Source organism: Talpa europaea, assembly GCF_964194135.1.
Source record: "Talpa europaea genome assembly, chromosome: 3".
Lineage (NCBI taxonomy): Eukaryota > Metazoa > Chordata > Mammalia > Eulipotyphla > Talpidae > Talpa > Talpa europaea.
The window spans coordinates 97235485-97253435 of record NC_140069.1 but is presented as its reverse complement, the minus strand read 5'-3'; the positions used below and the strand labels follow the sequence as shown (position 1 = coordinate 97253435).

The window sequence follows — 17951 nt, the reverse complement described above, 5'->3', positions numbered from 1 at the left end:
CTAGGTCAGGCTCTAATAAACAGGACCTTTGCCACTATTCAGTTGACACAGTACATCTATCCACAAATCACCTATCAGCATAAGTGAAACTCAAATCACAATGAAAGAAAGTAGGGCTAACTACTTGTCTCAGTAATACAACATGTCTGAGGTTTCATGCAGTATCATTCCTCTTCATTTCTATGTAATGACAAAAAAAGTAGACCTCCTTGAACCACAGTATATATTTAGAGTAATCTTCAGTGAAAAAAAGTGAAAAGGAATCCATCTAGCACAGCTCATGCAAAGAGTGGCATCAAATAGTAAACCATTGTTCAGAAATAAGGCTGAATATTTAAAGAATTTCTGGTTAGTTCTTGAGCAGTGGATCTTTTTCCTTGTTTCCAGGGAAGAACACGGCCTTTGCACGGCTGAGGAAAATATTCAGGCCTTTGCCTTTGACCACGATCCCAGTACTGTTTTCTATTGGTTTATATTCCTTGTGTTTTCTGAAAGCAATGTGTTAGATAGATTAAGAAAAGCTCTCCAGCTGGAATACATTACTTTGTACAATCCTTTACATACCAAATGCCAAATGGTTAATTCCATTTAACATAATCTATGGCTTGTATGACAATATGAAAATATATTTATTTTCTCTTCTTCATGCAAGAAATGTGCCTGCTTACTATAACTTGAGATTATATGTTAAACATTAGGCTGACAATTTTGTAAAGCTTATGACATCTGGTAGCATTTTTAGGATTAAAAAAAACCACAGCAAAATTAACAGGCTACTTTGGTATTCAATGGAAGATTTTCCTCCCACAAACAAAATATTTGGAAGCAAAAAAAGACTCATGCAAACATATGCTATTTATTTTTGACAATACACTCTAGAGACTTAAGGTGTTAAAACTGGCAACTTACTTGTACATGAAGAAGGCAATCACAGTGATAAATATAGCCAAGCAACCAATGGAGATCAGGACACCATTTGCCATTCTAAGAGGAGAGGCTGTGTCTTAAAATAGAACGAGACCATGTTAGTGATATCCTCTACCTAAAGAACATATTGCAATTAAAGAACATGTAATGCAATTAAATAAATGAGGAAACAGGGCCTTCAGAAGATATTTGGCTCCCTCTGACCTTTCAGTAATCTTCTCCATTAATAATACATAGTCTTTGGGTCAGCTTATCTTCCATTAGGAGAATGAATTAGCATGTCTGGAACATTGTGTTAAAGGCTCAGGAGGGAGCTGTCACGTCCTGGATACACCTGCCAGGATGTCAGCTGGCCCAGCAGTGCCCATGTAGCCAAGGGTTCCCTCTTGCCTCATATTTTACTACTACTTTTTAGTTGTGTTAAAAATCCTGGGAGGTGCTCATTCTCCCCATGCTCTTGCAAATCTCCAAGTCCTCTGCTGGGTATATGCTTCTTCCAGCTGACCTCAAGTGTCCCTCCCTTCAGGATACCTTCTAGACGGTCATGAGAGCTGGATCATGCCTTCCTTTGTCACTATTCTACTTCCCTCTTCCTCTGCCTTCTTCACGTTGCATTTGTAATTACTTCTTTACATATAGTTCTTTCCTCTAGATTCTGAGAACCATGAACTGGGATTATGTCCTCTTTTAGAATTTAGCAAATCAACTACTCTTGCTCTACCACCAACATATTACCAGAGTTTATTTATTTTTCCTCTATCTTCTCTGCCACCATTGCAGGTCCAGCCACCAGCGTTCTCTCCTGAAAGGACCTCTGAATTGTCTACCTGCTTCGTCTTTTTCCTTCCAACAATCTTGGCTTTATTCATCAGTCAGTCATCAGTGATCTTCTGAAAACATCAATCAGATTATGTTTCAAACCCACCAAAAGCTTCCCTTATGTACAGCACAAACCCCAAACTCCACCAGTGGCAGACAAGGATCTAAATGGGTTGCTGTTATTCTTGAAATTGAGGCCTCAGTTCAGAGGATGCCCTTCACCAAGTGGGAGCTGCTGTGCACAGGACAGTCTTTGACTTCCCCATCTGGAGAGTCAACCTCTGTCCCCTATCTCCTATGCTTGTCACTCTGACCTCTCTCTGACCTTGTTTTATTTTCTTCACAGTATCATCTTATTTCTATATTGTCTGGTTCTGCTCACAAAAGCAGAACCATGCTCCACACTGGAGACTGTATGTTTCAAGCCTAGAGCTGTGATGCGTATGGAGTTGATGCTCAATGATTATGGCAGGTGCTTCATGAGTGTTCCCTGAATCAATGCATATAATAATTTCATCTGAAAGTCAATGAGTTTGTCTTTGACAATGATCTATTTTGGAAATTCTGACTTTGAAACCCAAGTCATCAAGGTACAGTCCCCACTGGATTAAATACTCTCCATTTGAGTTTCCTTCATTTGGATTTGGAAATGGCTCAGGTCACAACAAATGTTTGCACTCAGTACATGAAGAATGAAAGGAAAGCAAATATCTAAGCCTCTAAGCCAGACAAGAGAACAGAGGTTTGCCAGTGATGGAAATTTCATAGACTAGGTAATGACCCTAAAGGGGATTCTAAAAGAAATAACCACAACAGTTCCTGGAGGTGACAGTGTGAAGATCCACATACACTGAATGCAGAGGTGTCACCTGCCCCACCCGGGCCTGCCCCCTCTAACCCAGGCCTCAATGCACCTCGCCCTGTATAAAGCAGGCAGCTTTGTATCTTTGTTTTAAAGTTTGTATCTGGATCTTACCAACAAAAGCTCTCATACAAATAATTACATGTACGATAACTTAGCTTTTGCCTTTTATATGGTTAGTGAGTAAATACATGTTTAAGTACATTTAACCTTGTGAGATAAACTTTAAGTCCAGAGGGGTTATTTGTGAATTAGTTAATAGACTAGCTCTGACAATGCCTAAAGGAAGGGGCATAATAAGGTGTGTAATGTGTATATAACTTAACCTCTCCCTTCCATTCCACCAGGTAGCACTTCTTTTTAAGATAAAGCAGTTCTTACAACAAAGTTGGTTATGAGTGAAATTCAGGTAAGGTTACCAGGTAGAACCCTTAATATTGAGGGTGGGGAAAATTGGAAGCCACCAGTAAATGAAAATTCCCCAATGAAATTCCTTAGTCTGCTCTGGTAGCATTTGCTTATCCAAGCAAAGTGTGGTTTGTTTGGTTATTGTCTCTGTGGGGTGCTGGTAGAATCTGGGAAGGGGCAGAGGGACACATGGTGAATGGAAGGGAGCCAGGAGTCTGCTTGGTTCTTCTTCCTCTTCAGCTTCATATTTTTGCTCAGGTGGATTCTAGTGACAACATGATACCAGCCTCTCCTAACGTTCATGTTTAATTGAAGGACATTGTTATTTTCATTATTGAAACTTACACTTTCCCCTTGAAATTCAAAATCTATTCCAGCATGAAGTGATCCTATTCTATTACGGGCCCATGATCACAACTGATTTATTTTCACCAAAAGGCTGTTCTTTGGTCACTATTTAACTGGGTCTCTCTTATCTCTTCCCTAAGTAGAGTTTCTGTTGAATTCTAACGCCAGTTCTCAAATCCATATGACAATAATTCAATGAATTTTGCTCTGAAATCAAATTAAACATTAATCATAAAGGCCCGAATAGCTTTAGCATTGGATGCACACTTTATCTGCAATGTGAAATACTCGTAAAACCATGAAACAAACTCACCTTTACCAAGAATGGAGACGAGGGTGCTGGTGAAGGCCAGGCTGGCATCATCACCCAGAGTGAGGTTCAGACAGTATGTTCCAGACCTGCTGAAGGCTCTTCTCACTGTCAGCAAGCAGGGGTAGCCTGTGTCCACATTCACAGGGTCGCAGACTGTGTTCTGCGGGATTTGGCAAGTGGGGTCGGAAATTATGGTACAGACCTCTGTGGGAATTCTGAGGGTACAGAGACAGCGGGGGAGAGAGGAGTTCAAAGTCAGTTTAACAAGGTGAATCATGACCTTTCTACAGAATCAAATCCCACCTTTCTCCTGCTGAAACTACAAGCTGAATTGTCACATAGGCTTTACTCTTAACCAAGCCTGGGTGATGTATCTTCAGGAAGGTGAGTCAGGGGCTATTAGAGGCTGTATGAGGCCCAAGTCATTCCTCCCACACTGACCCCCTAGGATGCCCAAAGAAGCAGATAGCTTGATGTTAGGCAAAGAGCACGACAGGCTGCAGATGGCCCTGCCTAGGTTGCTGTAGAGAAATGACAACGGCAATCGCACAGCAGCTGTTCATGCAGTGTCTACTGGATGAGAGGCACTGAGTTTAGATCTATGACACGGTCATTCCTTTGATGACCTTATGAGGAAAGTAACATTATCCCAGTGTAGCAGGTGACAAAGCAGCTTGGAGAAGGAAAATCACGGACCCCAGGCCATTCAGAAAAGAACAAACTTATGATTGCTGATTTTCAGTGGAGGATTTCAATGGTGTTTGTAGGTTAAAAAATTAAAATTGGGGATCATTCAGCATCATTTTCCACTTCATACAACTTTTCTAGAGCTTCCCCAAGTTATTCTGGAAAACAGATTATACACAATATAATTAAATAGATGACCTTGGGAAGGAGCCAGATGAGCCATAACCTTACCCAGAACATAGGTTCTACTTCTTTCTCATAAGCGCTAACATCACCAGGACCCCATGTCTCATCCTTAGCTAAGCAGGTAGAAGTGGAGCTGGGACTTGAACAAAAGATGTCTGCCAACTGTCCTTGTGACCAACAGGCAACCTGGCCATGCCTCACTGTCTTAGCCATGATGCTCGTGGGCAGACTTCCTGGGTGGGGAAATCAGGCTCTGAGGCTGGGGTTGATGAGGGTATGGGGTACAAGGGAGAACACACTTTCCTCCCATCTGGCCCCTAGCCCCTGACCCCTAAAGCAGTTTTACTCCTTCAGTCAGGTTTTCCTCTATTCCCTGTCATCCTCATTCTACTCCTCTCCCCAGGCCAGAGAGCTTCTTAGCGAGTCCACTTATCAATTAAGATGGATTTTTATACTGTTCCATTCTCTTGATTATTTTATACATTTACATACACATATATTTTACTCAATTTACATGTTATATGTAAGTTAGTCAATGTATTAATATATTTAACTAGTTAATTGAATAGTATTTGTATTCATTTATATGTAGTCTATTATATATAGTTCTATTCAAATTATAGGAAACCAAATTATATAATGCATTAGAAGGAGCTTTGTAAATCAGAGAGAGACTGGATTATCGGACTTTGCTTTTAAGGGGAGACCATGTCTACAATTTCACACTGGCCTCCTGCCACCCTGGGAAAATTAATCAGGAAGATTAAGGGTGGGGGTTCAGCGAAACAAGTACATGTTCCTCAGGCTCCTTGTAAGTCCTTTCTTGTCCTGGCTTACTGATGAATCAGGAATTTAAATCAGCTTAGAAAGGGGACTGGTGTCAAGGCCTTTGTTCAGGCTGGGGTCCCCACTTGACCTGTTCCTCTGACCAAGACAATGTACTCACGTCCCCTGGCAGGTCACGACAAAATCCACCAGGGAGTCGTCAGGCTGTGGCATGGGCATCAGGACATCTGTCATCTGGATGATGTTAACCTCCAGAATTCCCTCTAACAAAACAACCCCCATAGAAAAACATATCAAAATACAACAGAAGCCAAACCAAACCACCCCTCTCCTTAACCAGAGACCAAACAAAATAGAGGCAGCCTTTTTGTCAGATCTGGGAATCTACCCATAGCTTTGGAGACATGTCCCTGTGGCATTTTCATATCAAATGGAATTCATTTGATTTATTCCTCAGTCCAACTTAGAACTTTATTTCTGGAGCCTGTGAGTGTTAGATAGCAGCACCCTCTCAGCAGGTGTTTTAGGTGTTTAAGAGTGCAGCCCCCAGGCTCAGGGCTTGGCCTGTGTCTTTGGAGCAGAGGTGGGTCAGTTCCAGGATGTGCTGTGGGTCTTAAGGCCCCCATCCCCACCCAGAACCAGGATATACAGCGTGGACTTTGCTCCCCACCTGTCTTCTCTGTCGAGCCCACACGTACAACCACATGTGGTGGCTATGTTCATTCCCCTTTCACATGGATGTGACTTTGTGAAGTCAGCTAGAAGAAAAGTGGAAGCTGTGGGAACATTATACTGGCCTTCCACTGAAGGCACACGCATCCAGATGGTTGGCATACACAGGGTGGGGGATCCTGGCAAACTAACAGGCCTCGTGGGGGCTCATTTCCACCAAGCTAAGGAAGGTTGGGGTAGGCAGGTGGCAATCTAGAAACTAGAAGAGTCTTTGCTCAAGCACATGTGGTATCACCTCAGTCACGGTGCCCCTGCTTCCCATGGCCACCCCTCCAGAGTCAGTGAAGTGAGGGGGTGTTTCATGGTGGACACCAACATCCTTTCCCCACTGGTCTTACCTATAATTGTGATGCTGGCTGTAAAGTAACCATTTCTGATAATCTGGCAGTTTTCATCAGAACTCTCTCTCAACTCCCAGGGGTTGTCACTAGTAGGCACTGGAGAGTTTGTTAGAGTAGTTGTTAACAATGTAAAAGATGTATGACATAATGAAAAATCAAAAATTGTCTGCCTGCTCTCTAGAAAAACATCAAGAATTCTGTATAATTAAATGCTGCAGGGCCTCCCTGGTGGTGCAAGTGGTTAAGTATCAGCCATATAAAGTTATCAGCAGCCACTGCAGCAAGAGTTTGATCCCCGGCCAGGGAGCTAACCCACATGGCACAGCAGACTTCTCCTGTCTTGCCCGCTGCTCCCCTCAGGAGTGTGTTTCAGTAGATCTGCCTGTTCTGCTCCCCACTCTGTCTGTTGAATCCTCTCACGTCCCCGCACCTCTGGTCTACATCCCGGTTTTTGTGTGCAGAACTAAATAAAATAAGTCTTTTTTAAAAATCTGTAAAAAAAAACCAACTCCCAAATGTTGCTAGGATTTAAATCTTTGGGGAGTGTATTACAGGGACTTTCACTTTTATTCTAGACTTCTATATTGTTTGATTTTTTACTAAGGAACATGCATTTATTTTGTAATTTTACACACTTCAAAAAAGTGTTCATCAAAATCAGTGTCTTATATGCATCTTGATTTAGAAAGACCTTACTTTATTAATACCACCTATAACATTTTATTATTTAGATTGAACAGTTTTTGGTGAAAAGAACTGCAGCGAGTCCAAGAAATAGGTGGTGTTTCCTCTAGGCTTGGTGATGGCGCCCTCTTGTGTCCATTCAGAGGATGTCGGGCTAATACTACTGCCTGGATGCAGGTGGAAAGGGCTGTGATAGTACCTTATTGGGTGGGGAATCCGATGGAATTTACTTCCCAAAATAGACTCTCAAGAACTTCTCAAGTTGTTTTCATGCATTACTAGTCGAGGGTGGGGTTTAGTTAAATATGCCTTATCCAGAACAATTTTAATATCTGGACTCTTTCCAACTTGATAGCTTAGAAATACTCTCAAGATACATTCTTTCTTGAGCCATTGGGAAACTTTCAAGTGTGGCTGTGTTTTTATGGGAGGTTGGGTGTATGTGGACAGGTAGGGAGGAGACTGGAGTGGGGACAAATGTGAGAGGGGGAGTAAGGAGAGTGAATATTTATAATGAGTCAATGTATGTTCTCATAGCTACCAAAAAAGGGGGCGGGAGACAAGCAGAGAAGTGACATGCTAGAAGGAGGAAAGCATCTGTGCCATAATGCAGGCCAGTGTGAATTAGGACAGCTGAAGAGCTTTATGGGAGTCACCAAATTCTATTTGCAAAGTGACTTCAAACACATTCCTTTCTTCCCTATTCTAAAAGCTTAAAATAGTCACATAAAGAAACCAAAAGTTATGAAATAGAATAATTTCTTTTAACAACCATTTTTCATGAGAGATCTAATAATATAACCTACAGGTTTATTATTGTCATTGTTATCATTCATTCAGCTGTTAAGAATCCTCCTCAAGGTCTCCCCAGTGGCGCAGTGGTTGAGCGCCGGGTTGCGAGGCTGCCCGCGGCCTCTGCTGCATCAGTTCGATCCCCGGCTACTCCCCGGCCACCAGAGGAGGGTCCCACATGGCGCACAGACCACTCCTGCTGCCCGCTGCTCCCCTCAACAGTGTACTTCGTCAGTCTGCCTGTTCTGTTCCCCGCTCTGGTTCTGGTGAATTCTCTCACCCTCCCGCGTTTCTGACTGTGCCCAGTGCTTGAATAAATAAATAAATCTTTAAAAAAAAATTTTTTTAAGCTAAAAAAAACCCAATAAAACAATATTTAAAAAAAAAAAAAAGGGAATCCTCCTCAGAGATCCCGGGGAAAGCACTTACCTGGAGAAGTGGTGACTAGTGGAGGTCTGGGGGAAGGTGAAAGACAAGGTCCAGGCACTGTGGCCTGCACAGTGAGGTTAAGGTTGAAGGTTCCATTGAGCACGTATGTGTGATTCCAAGTATCACTGCTGGAAACAAATAGACCAGTGTTGTCCCCAAAGTTCCACCTGTAGTCAATGGCAGACTTATTGAGGAAATGGCTGGGGTCATGAACCAGGACATTGAAAATAATAGGGAGGTTCCTGAGGAAGGTTTCATCAGATGAATTTCGGTTGTTCTTCTGGGACATCGTCACAAATATGGGAATCTGATCTAAAAAGGTACATTCAGAAAAGAGTGATTTTAAGTAGATGATGTCAATGGTGATTTTTGGTTTAAAAAATAAAATTAGGGATAATTCAGCATTATTTTTCTTTCTATATTCAGTTTTTCTAGGGTTTCCCCTAGTTATTCTGGAAGTCATAGGTTATACACAATATAATTAAATAGATGACCTTGGGAAAGAGCCAGATGAGTCAAAACCTAGCACAGAACGTTGGTTCTACTTTTTTCTCATAATCACTAACATCACCAGGACTCTGTGTCTCATCCTTAGCTAACTCAGAGTTTATGCCACTCACCTGTCACCACATACACATCTTTCACTTTTGCAATGGGAACATATGTCCTGCCGTGTCTTCTGTATACAGTGACATCCATGACTTGAGGGCCAAGTGTCACGTTGGCTGTGTTTATAGAAACTCTCGCTGAACACCGTCCCAATTTCTGGAAATACTGACCTTTGAGAGGATGGAAAATTTTAGTTATTGGCTATGTTACATGATGCTTCAAGGAAGTTGTTTCTTAGAGACTAGTGAGTGCCACTTAGAGATGGTTCTGGAAGGGAGAAAACAGGAATGGGAACATAGTCCTGGTTCCTTGAGAAAGGAAGATGGTGCTCATTTTATATCAATGCTTATAAAGCACACTCACAGGTAAATGTAATTATATATACTTAGTTAAAATGGAAAGAGCTGTTTACAGGATAGTACAGTTAGGTATCATTTTAGAAATACTACAAGTGGCTAACAGTTGAAATACATGTGTTTCCTACAGAAAATATACTTAATAAAAGTATGTCGAGTATATAAGAGAGCTAAGAAATTTACCCAAAAATCTACTGTAGTTTTTTTTAACAATAACACAGTTTTAGCTGTATTATTAAACTATTTTTTTGAGGGGGGAATAGTATCCTTCACACCTTTAATAATATTTGTTCATAATAATGTAACACATAATGAAAAATAAATAGTATATAAAAAGGAGTGAAGTGACTCTATAAACACATTTCTAGGACACTCTTCAGTCATTTTTTTTTCTTTTTCTAATTTTTTCTGTATCTAACTCACTGCATAGCTAGTGAAAGTAATTTCTCTCCTTCAGGGCGCAAAGATTTTTCCAGTCCTTGCAAGACACCCAATGTAGGTCTATCACTGGAAGAACAGGTATTGTAAGATGATGCTTGTGTGATGGGGATGTTTAAAGACCATGTTTATCATATCTTCAAGTATGTTGGAAAAATATTCTGGTCCTGTAAGGGGTATGTAATGTGGAATCCCTCTCCCCTTATCTTGAAATGCAGAGGCAGTTCTGTGGGTAGTTGTCACCCAGAGGATTAATTATAAAGGAGGAAAATGTTAGTTTGGGCACTGAGAGACTACAGAGGTAGTGTTTGGTTGAGGGAAAATGTCAGTTAACTCTAAGACTGCAGTAAAAGATGGGAACTCAAAATAGTCTTGTTAAAAAAACAGAGCAATTTCTGGGATGAGGGCTGGTTTTAAATAAAGACATCTTATTAGTTAAGTTAATGGATATTAACTACCCTAAAATGAATCTGGAGTGTTAGTGAGCCTAAGTGTCAGAATTCTGTTATGGAGTGATAGGTCTATTAAATCAAGGTGTTTGTTCGTTGACTGATAGCATTATGATAGTAATTTCTTTTTAAAAAGTCAGCTTTAAAGCAACTGATTTAGATAGATGAACATAATATTTGACATACTTTCTACTTTGTTCACCTGGATTATATTATATTTGCTTTGATTTGTAACTAAGTTAATTGACGCAAGAAAAGCTTTCTCTAATTTTCAACAAAAGACATTTAGAAATTTGGATGCTGCATGATTGTTAGCAATTTTCAAAGGCTCAGAGCCATGTGTACTTGGTAACAGTTTAAACTAAGAACTTAGCATCTTTGCTAATCATAATCTAGATGTGTTCTTCCTAAAAATAGTTACTACAGCAGTAATACAGCAAAGTGTATGCCATTTGTAGTTAAAAAGTAAAAAAGAGGGTAGGCTATGTCAAAGAATAACAGTGATTAGAGTGTTTTATTTCTATACACTAGAATATGGCACAGTTATTAAAAGAATGTATAATTTTAATGATAATCAAGGCTCATAAAACTGAGCAAAAGTGTGTATCCATTATGATTTCCATCAAAAATACTAGTAAACACCACAGTGATAATGATATCTCTGGTGCTAATTATGGATGACTTATTTTTCATTTGTACTTTTCTGCATTTTCCTACAAAGGACAGAAGTGTTCTTAATTGTTAAAAATTCTAAAAACAAAAAAAATAAATAAACCAACAAATTTTCATCCATGTGCCAGTCAAGTAAATAAATGTCAACATTTTGTCAAGTTACTGTTTTAGACAGAAAAAAAAAAGCTGAGTAGTTTTGTTTTAAGTGAGAAAGCTGAATTCCTTTTCTTTCCCCTTTTAAATTCTTTGGTGTCCTGGACATTTGGCCAAGCTAACCATGATTTTATTTTCATCCCTCACTCTTTACCCCACCTCAGGAAAGTTAACGGAGGAAGGATTGTTAAGGCTCAAGAGTTCTAATTCCTGACTATAGGATAAAAGGAAGTAGCTAAACATTTAAGAGAAGCTAAAGAAGCTAAGGGGAGTTATAAAAGTCCAACCAAGTGTGTGAAAGACGTAGACAAAATTCCATTTCTTCCATCCAGGGGGGCGAGGGAAAGGTTTCCCATCAGGAAACACGTTGTGATGGCCATGGCTGCTGCCATTTCCCCAGTCGCTGTCCTCTGCCCATGCTGTCCAGTTGTAAACATACTGCTCGGGAGACGGGCCGGTATCTAACCAGGAAAGAAATAAGCCAGGCTTGTTTTCAGGACTAAAAATGCCCAGTGGTCATCACTGAATAAAATACCTTTTCTTATTATAGTTTTTCTTAACCAGTTTAAATATAGTGGTACAAACAAAAACTTCATATTCAGGATTCATCCAACGGTACATTTATGACCTGTATATTTTTATATCCATGTCTATGATTCAATAAAAGTTTTCTATAAAGCAATTATCCAGGAAGTTTAATTCTAGAGATATCACTTAATATATCTTCACATTGCATCAAATCACAAACATATTAAGACAAACTAAGGGATGCTCTAATTTTTTATTTTGATCTACTCTGTATTTATTCTACTTGTAGTTCTTCCCCTGACTCATTTGATATCATGAGTCTCTAATCCTAAAGACTTGACTACCACGTCCCCCTAGAATTGGAGGGAAATTATTGATGTAAACTCAACATCATTATCACCCCTGCCACGGTCAAAGCAGGGTCATTTACCACATCGGGCTATTTTCTCTCTTCAAGTATTTCAGAAAAGGAAGAGAGAGAAGAGGGAGAAGGAGAGGGAGCAACGAAAAGAGGAATGTAGGAGGGGAGGCAGGGAGGGAAGGAGGAAGGGAGGAAGGAATACAGCAAACTGTTCAAATTGTTGAATCTACGTAGAGGGTATTTGGGTGTTCAATGTACACTGCTTTCTACCTTTCTGTATGAAAAATTTTACTTTAAATATGTCATGATCAGTATCTTTTCATCTAGAACAGTCCCTTCACCCTCCTGATTTTTTTGTTACTGACATATTGGAAAAACCTTTAAATCAATCTCTTAGAGTCATTATTACTTTTGATTCTCAAATTACCGCAAATATATCAGTGGGAGTCCCTTCAAGCTGGCTTCTGTGCCAGGTGACATATGAGTATTAGCTTTTGAGTACTTTCTTGTTTGCTAGCACAACAGGATGTCCCAGGCTCACCTGGTACTTTCCTTGCCCTAGCCCTGGAACAGTCATTTCTTCAAAGAGCACTTGTTCCTTTTAGTGGGGTAGATATTTCATAAAAATTTTTCTTAAGTCACAAAGATGTTTTCATATAAAAATGCTCAAAGGCTTAAAGTTTCATAGATTGTCATTCAAAATATTCATAATAATCAGCTACTTTTTAAAAAAGGAAAAAGAAAATAATCCCACAAAAGATAAAACACTTAAAATATCAAAGCCTTCCCCTACGAGTCAAATATTTTTCTCATAAAAAGATGAGAAATGAATAAGGAATAAACACATTGACAGTTTAATAAATAATAAAATCAAATCATAAAATATATAATTGCCCTGTGACTGATCAAAGAATCTAAGTAATTAGCTCAGTTTTTGGTTTTTAGAGTGGACAGTTCTAACAAGATAATTTCACTTGAAATGGTTGTATTCTCCCTAACACACACAAAGAGCTTATCTGCTTAACTAAGAGCACAATACACACATTTTTAGCATTTGAGTTACACACATTTACTTAAATATTTGTGAGCAGACATTGTGACCAGCAACATCTGTCAAATTGGTTATTCTCTGAGCAGTCAAAAAGATTGCAATGATAAAACTAAAAACTGAGACCCAACAAGGTGTTCTCTGTCCAATCAATAGGACACAAAGAAAAAGCTGGTGTGATGGTGCAGGCTTTGAAGAGGGCTTAACAGCCACTTGTGAGTCCCAGTGGGTTTGGTGGTTGCTGACACTAGTGAACAGAGCTGTGGCTCACTCTCCCAGTCATCCATCTTGAGGAAGGGACTCGGCAAGGAACCATAGCAACATCTTCCATTTATAGAAGTACCTGTGAGCGTGATGGTTTATGAGATGGGTCTCCAGTAGTTAAAAGAACTAGCATGTTCCTGTGGCTTGAATAACATTCCTTACCATTTCTGCAGTTCTCCTCATAGACTATGTTGCCATCGGCATCTTCCTTTTGGCATCTGGGAAATACCAGGTTCACCACAAATGATATAGTTGAGCCTACCAGTGCAGGTGAGTCACTGGTCAGAGATGCCTGCACATGGCCTCCTAGGGCACAAAAAGTGGAGAAGGTGATGAAGCATCCTCATTCACCTCTCACTGTTAAACAAGATAGAGTTAAACCTACTAATAAGGACCAGGGGACCTTTTATGATACATTAATTTATTTTCTGGCTTTCTAACTTAGTTTCTAGAATACAACAAATTAAAAAGGTGAAAAAAAAAAGAAATCAAACCAGTAAAGAATTCTCTAACCACTCAAAGAAATTTTACTTCAAATTAAAAAGTCTGCACCATTGTACTGAAGAGACATGCATTAAAGATTTGTATTTTTTAGTCTCAAAACCATGATTGAAGGCCATATTCTTCCATGCAAATGGGGAAGATAATCACTTTCCAATAGACCACACTTTTGAGGTGGTCACTTATTGTTCTGAAGATGATCACACCCTTGTTAGTTAAATAGGTTTGAGGATAAACCTCTTGCTCTTCAAAATATTTCAAGAACTAACCTTTGTATATTTCTAATGAAATTAAACATTGTTTTGTGGCTTAGAAAGTGGTAGTGTTAGGACAAAGGAAAGTTGGCCAAAGCAAGGCACCCTCCCATTTGGAAACAGGAATACTGTCACTCATAGAAGCTTCATGAGCCATGTGACCTCAAAGACTATAGTCTTGGTGACTTGCTAAAATGGGAAGTTATGTTTGTTTGTGTTAAATCTTTTGATTTACCTTTCCAGGAATGTTTCCACCTTGAGTCTCCCCTCTTCCACACTGGATAGAGTTTTTCATTCCAATCATTTTCATCTGAGGACCAGCCATTTAATTGGCTTTGCTCCATCATATAACTAGAAGGTCTTTCATTGCCCAGCACATCCTGAAAGCCTGTATCAATATTGAAGGAAAATACTCCAAATTATTTGGTCTCTTCCACGCTTCACTTCATATTTATCTTACTGTTTAAAGCAACTTTTTATTTCATAAGGTTGGAAAGCATAAGTTCTTTCAAATATGTCAAGCAATTAAAGGGTATTTTAAAAATGTCTACTGGAAATATCTTGAATCCAAGCATTCAGACCCTATCATTTTATGTACTTTAAATGAATCAAGGAAAATATTTGAAAGTAGCTATTTCTTGGCCACCATTTGGTTTTGCAATGCACATCCTCTGATATTTGGAATTCATCCAAAAATCAATAGGAAAACACCAATGCCAATGATCTTCTGATCAGTTTTTGCATCTGCTCCCATTCTGAACTGTTCCACTTGGCCAAAGGAATTCCAGGCTCAGGAACGCCTCCAGGGGTCCAGGAGATGCATACAGTACTGGAGCTCCCTGTGGAGCACTCTAGTTTTTTATGACCCAGCACCTCACCTGTCTTGAGGATTGCTCCACCTGTACTTGCATAATCTACATTTGTTGGGGAGAGTGGTTTTTCTTTAATGTCATTTATTTCAAGTTGTCTTTTTTTCTTGAGACTCCTATGTCTCTTTGTATTATTTCAACTGCATGTGAATCTACAATGACCTCAAACTGAGTAGCTAATTTTTTTTAAAAAAGAATACAACAAACTCAGTAGTAAGCAGACTTTAAGATAAAAAAGAGGTAGGTGTGTGTGTGTGTGTGTGTGTGTGTGTGTGTAGTGGTGAGGAAGATGTGAAGGTAAGTAGAATCATATGTAGCCCTGCCAAGGCTTTTCCTCTATGCTGCTTGCAATGCCAACCAGCAGAGAGGTGTCCGGACTACTTGTTACATACTTTGTCAACACCTTCTCTTTCCTCCTTTTTACCAGGGCTGTGAATGGAAAGAGGCAAGAATCCCTGGGTGTCTGATAGACCACTAAATCCCAACCATTCTTATTTTTTTCTTGCCAGAGTATTTAATGCAGGGCAACAGAAAGCTAGGAGTGCTCAGATTTTGTTACATTGCCTCCTCAAGGGTGGGGACTCTTCTCAAGCCCACAGCAGAGATTCAATCTCAAGCTAATCTGTTTACTGAGAGAAGAGGGGCTGCTGGAAAGAAGGGGATAATTAGATGCACATTGAAGCCAGTTCTCCATCTTCCCAGACTGCAGACTCTATGGGAGATGCATTGAGGTAAGACAAGTGTTACCATGTACATCTCTCACCCCAAGCACCTCTCACCCCGCCTTGTCCCCCTCCCTACAACCTCAGCCACAAGAGACTTGGGGTGTGCTATCTCTAGGGCAGCAGTGGGAAAGGACTCAGCCATCAGAGAAGAATGGGCAGAGCCTCTAGTCCCTCCCCTCCCCTTCTTACTTCTTGCCTGCAGCCCTAGGGACTCTGGGCTTCCTGCTTCTCCTTCTCACACCACTGCACTGCCTGGGTTTTTCCATGTTAGAAAACCCTCAGACACAGATGTTCCAGGGTTACTCACAGCTCCCCCCTCTTCCTTTCTCCACCCAGCACGGCTAGCCAGGGACCAGCTCTGCAAGCACAACTTAATTAAAGCACTTTCCTCTCCAAAGGTCACGGAATGGAGGAGGGTGCCCCAGGCTGTGTGTCCAGAATCCTCTCTTACAACTGCGCAGAGCAGGTAAAAAGCAAGACCTGGGCTCTTCATTCCCTCAAGTAAGTGGACTGCTTGCTCTACCGAGGTGGCTGTGGGGTTTACCTGAGTCCTGTCAGCAGTCAGGGCAGCCAGCACACAGTGGGCTGGGGGATGTAGTGCTGGTCCTTTCTGAGCTGGTCCCTCCGCAGCTCCTACCTCCCCCACTGGAGTTGTCTGGCGGAATCAGCCCCTTGGACTTTTAACCCAGTGAGTGTTACACCCCTGTTGGAGTAGGAGGGTGGACCTTCTGGGTGATATATCCCTTCACTCCTCCCTTCTACTATCTGGCAAGAAAGTAGGTGGCAATTGGGAAGGAAAAACTTCCTAAGACAGGGGTTCCCACGATTTCACTCTCCATATACCTGAGGCAAAGAATGGAGCTGGAGGTGCGCTGTGGTTTCTACATTCCCAACAGTTTCCACGAGAAAGGAGTGAGTATGGAAGCTTCCCAAAGAGATTCTTGAAGCCCAACTTCTGACTCAGACAATGTTGCTTCAGACAACCATCATTTCGACCAGTAGCCAGAGAATGGGTTAAACACAGAAAACAGTGTGTCACTCACGTTTGGCGGCATCCAGTGGCCATCTTGCAGCCAGAAGCAGAAATCCCAGGAAACAGTAGAGACAGTCCATGCTGGATTCTCCCAGACCCGGGCATGGATTTAACTTAACTCCTCTGGCTCCATCCACTAAGAACAGCTGCTCTTCTGGCCTCTGCTGTGCCCACCTCCTCCTTTTAATTAAATGCAGGGCCTCAGGCAGATCATGTGATAGTATTAAGCAGCACTGCCTGATCTGGTCTCTTGAGTTCAACCTCTCACAACTCATGTGCTTCTGACTCACTCACTCCTAGCAGCTATTTATTCATTTTTCACACGTACACCATTTCATTGATGTGATTCCACATTTCTAGGTAAAGGGGGCTTCCTTTCCTCTGGACCCTACTTTTATATCTTTCACCAAATAAAATTTCAATCTCCAACTTCATTGATTATCCACTTGCTGTGGTTCCTTTACTGATTCACTCACCCAGTTCATGTTGAGATGTCACAATTTTGTTTCTTTTGCTATAAATTAGATGAGCATCTCCTTCCAATGCTAGTAGCTATGCAAGTACATTCTCTTCTCCCAAGAAGAGACAAAGATGGGGGAGAGAGCTGTAAATCACTGGAAATTGTGTGTTACATATATGGACACTAACCTATATATTGTGCCAAAATGTGCTTGAAACAGCTGCAGAGGTCTGTGGTAACTGAGAGATTTACTCAAAAGTACAGTTAAGATATCTGGCAAGCCCATATAAGTTTTGGAATAATTTACATCATTTTTGGTAACTACTGTCAAAATATTTATGTTTTGTATCACTCAGGACCAATTACATAAAATGCGTGGCATATTTACTTCATGTTACAGAAAGGAGGCGTTTAGTGTAAAGACACGCATGGGTGGGACATAAATTGCATACAATCAAAACAGTTCTGGTTACAGAAGGGCATAAAATGTGGCAACACATTGTGCTTGTGATTTTGGTCTGAGGCACATCCACATGACTATTTTCAGTTCATTTATAAGTTCTGTTTGGGGGTAAAATTTGAAGCATTGACTGAGTTTCAGTTGTGCTAATGTGGAATAGAAAGAAATAGTCTGTGAAACTGAAATTTATGGTGAAACTGAAATTTATGATGTGAATGGCCACCTCCCTACTCTAAGGCACACACAGCTATTTAGAGCTCTTTTTGGCCTTTGAAGCAATTGTGAAGGGAAAAGCAGCAAAGGGAACATATTATTCACAACTGAAACAAAACTGTTATCAAATACAGATGAATACACAAATAGAAATATTTATTACTTTTATGTAATGTTAACGTTAGTGTAAAATTATAAATAAATTTAAAAAACCCTTTGTATAGGGGAAACTTACCATTTATAT

The 17951-nt window shown here is 40.4% G+C and overlaps 1 protein-coding gene across 2 annotated transcripts; it reads right to left on the bottom strand.

The window, feature by feature from the left end:
- Positions 1-349: 349 nt before the first annotated feature.
- GPNMB (glycoprotein nmb) lies at positions 350-16654 on the bottom strand (the record flags this gene model as incomplete). Of its 2 annotated transcripts, none has more annotated exons than XM_084230167.1 (11): positions 350-488; positions 910-1003; positions 3678-3892; positions 5497-5599; positions 6407-6495; positions 8311-8626; positions 8935-9093; positions 11279-11452; positions 13355-13498; positions 14183-14335; positions 16585-16654. In XM_084230167.1, 11 exons carry the CDS (start codon positions 16652-16654, stop codon positions 350-352), a joined length of 1656 nt encoding a protein of 551 aa, XP_084086293.1. The 2 variants fall into 2 exon arrangements, with proteins under 2 accessions (XP_084086293.1, XP_084086292.1); XM_084230166.1 differs by having other exon boundaries at positions 6407-6505; positions 8315-8626.
- Between the last annotated feature and the right edge of the window lie 1297 nt (positions 16655-17951).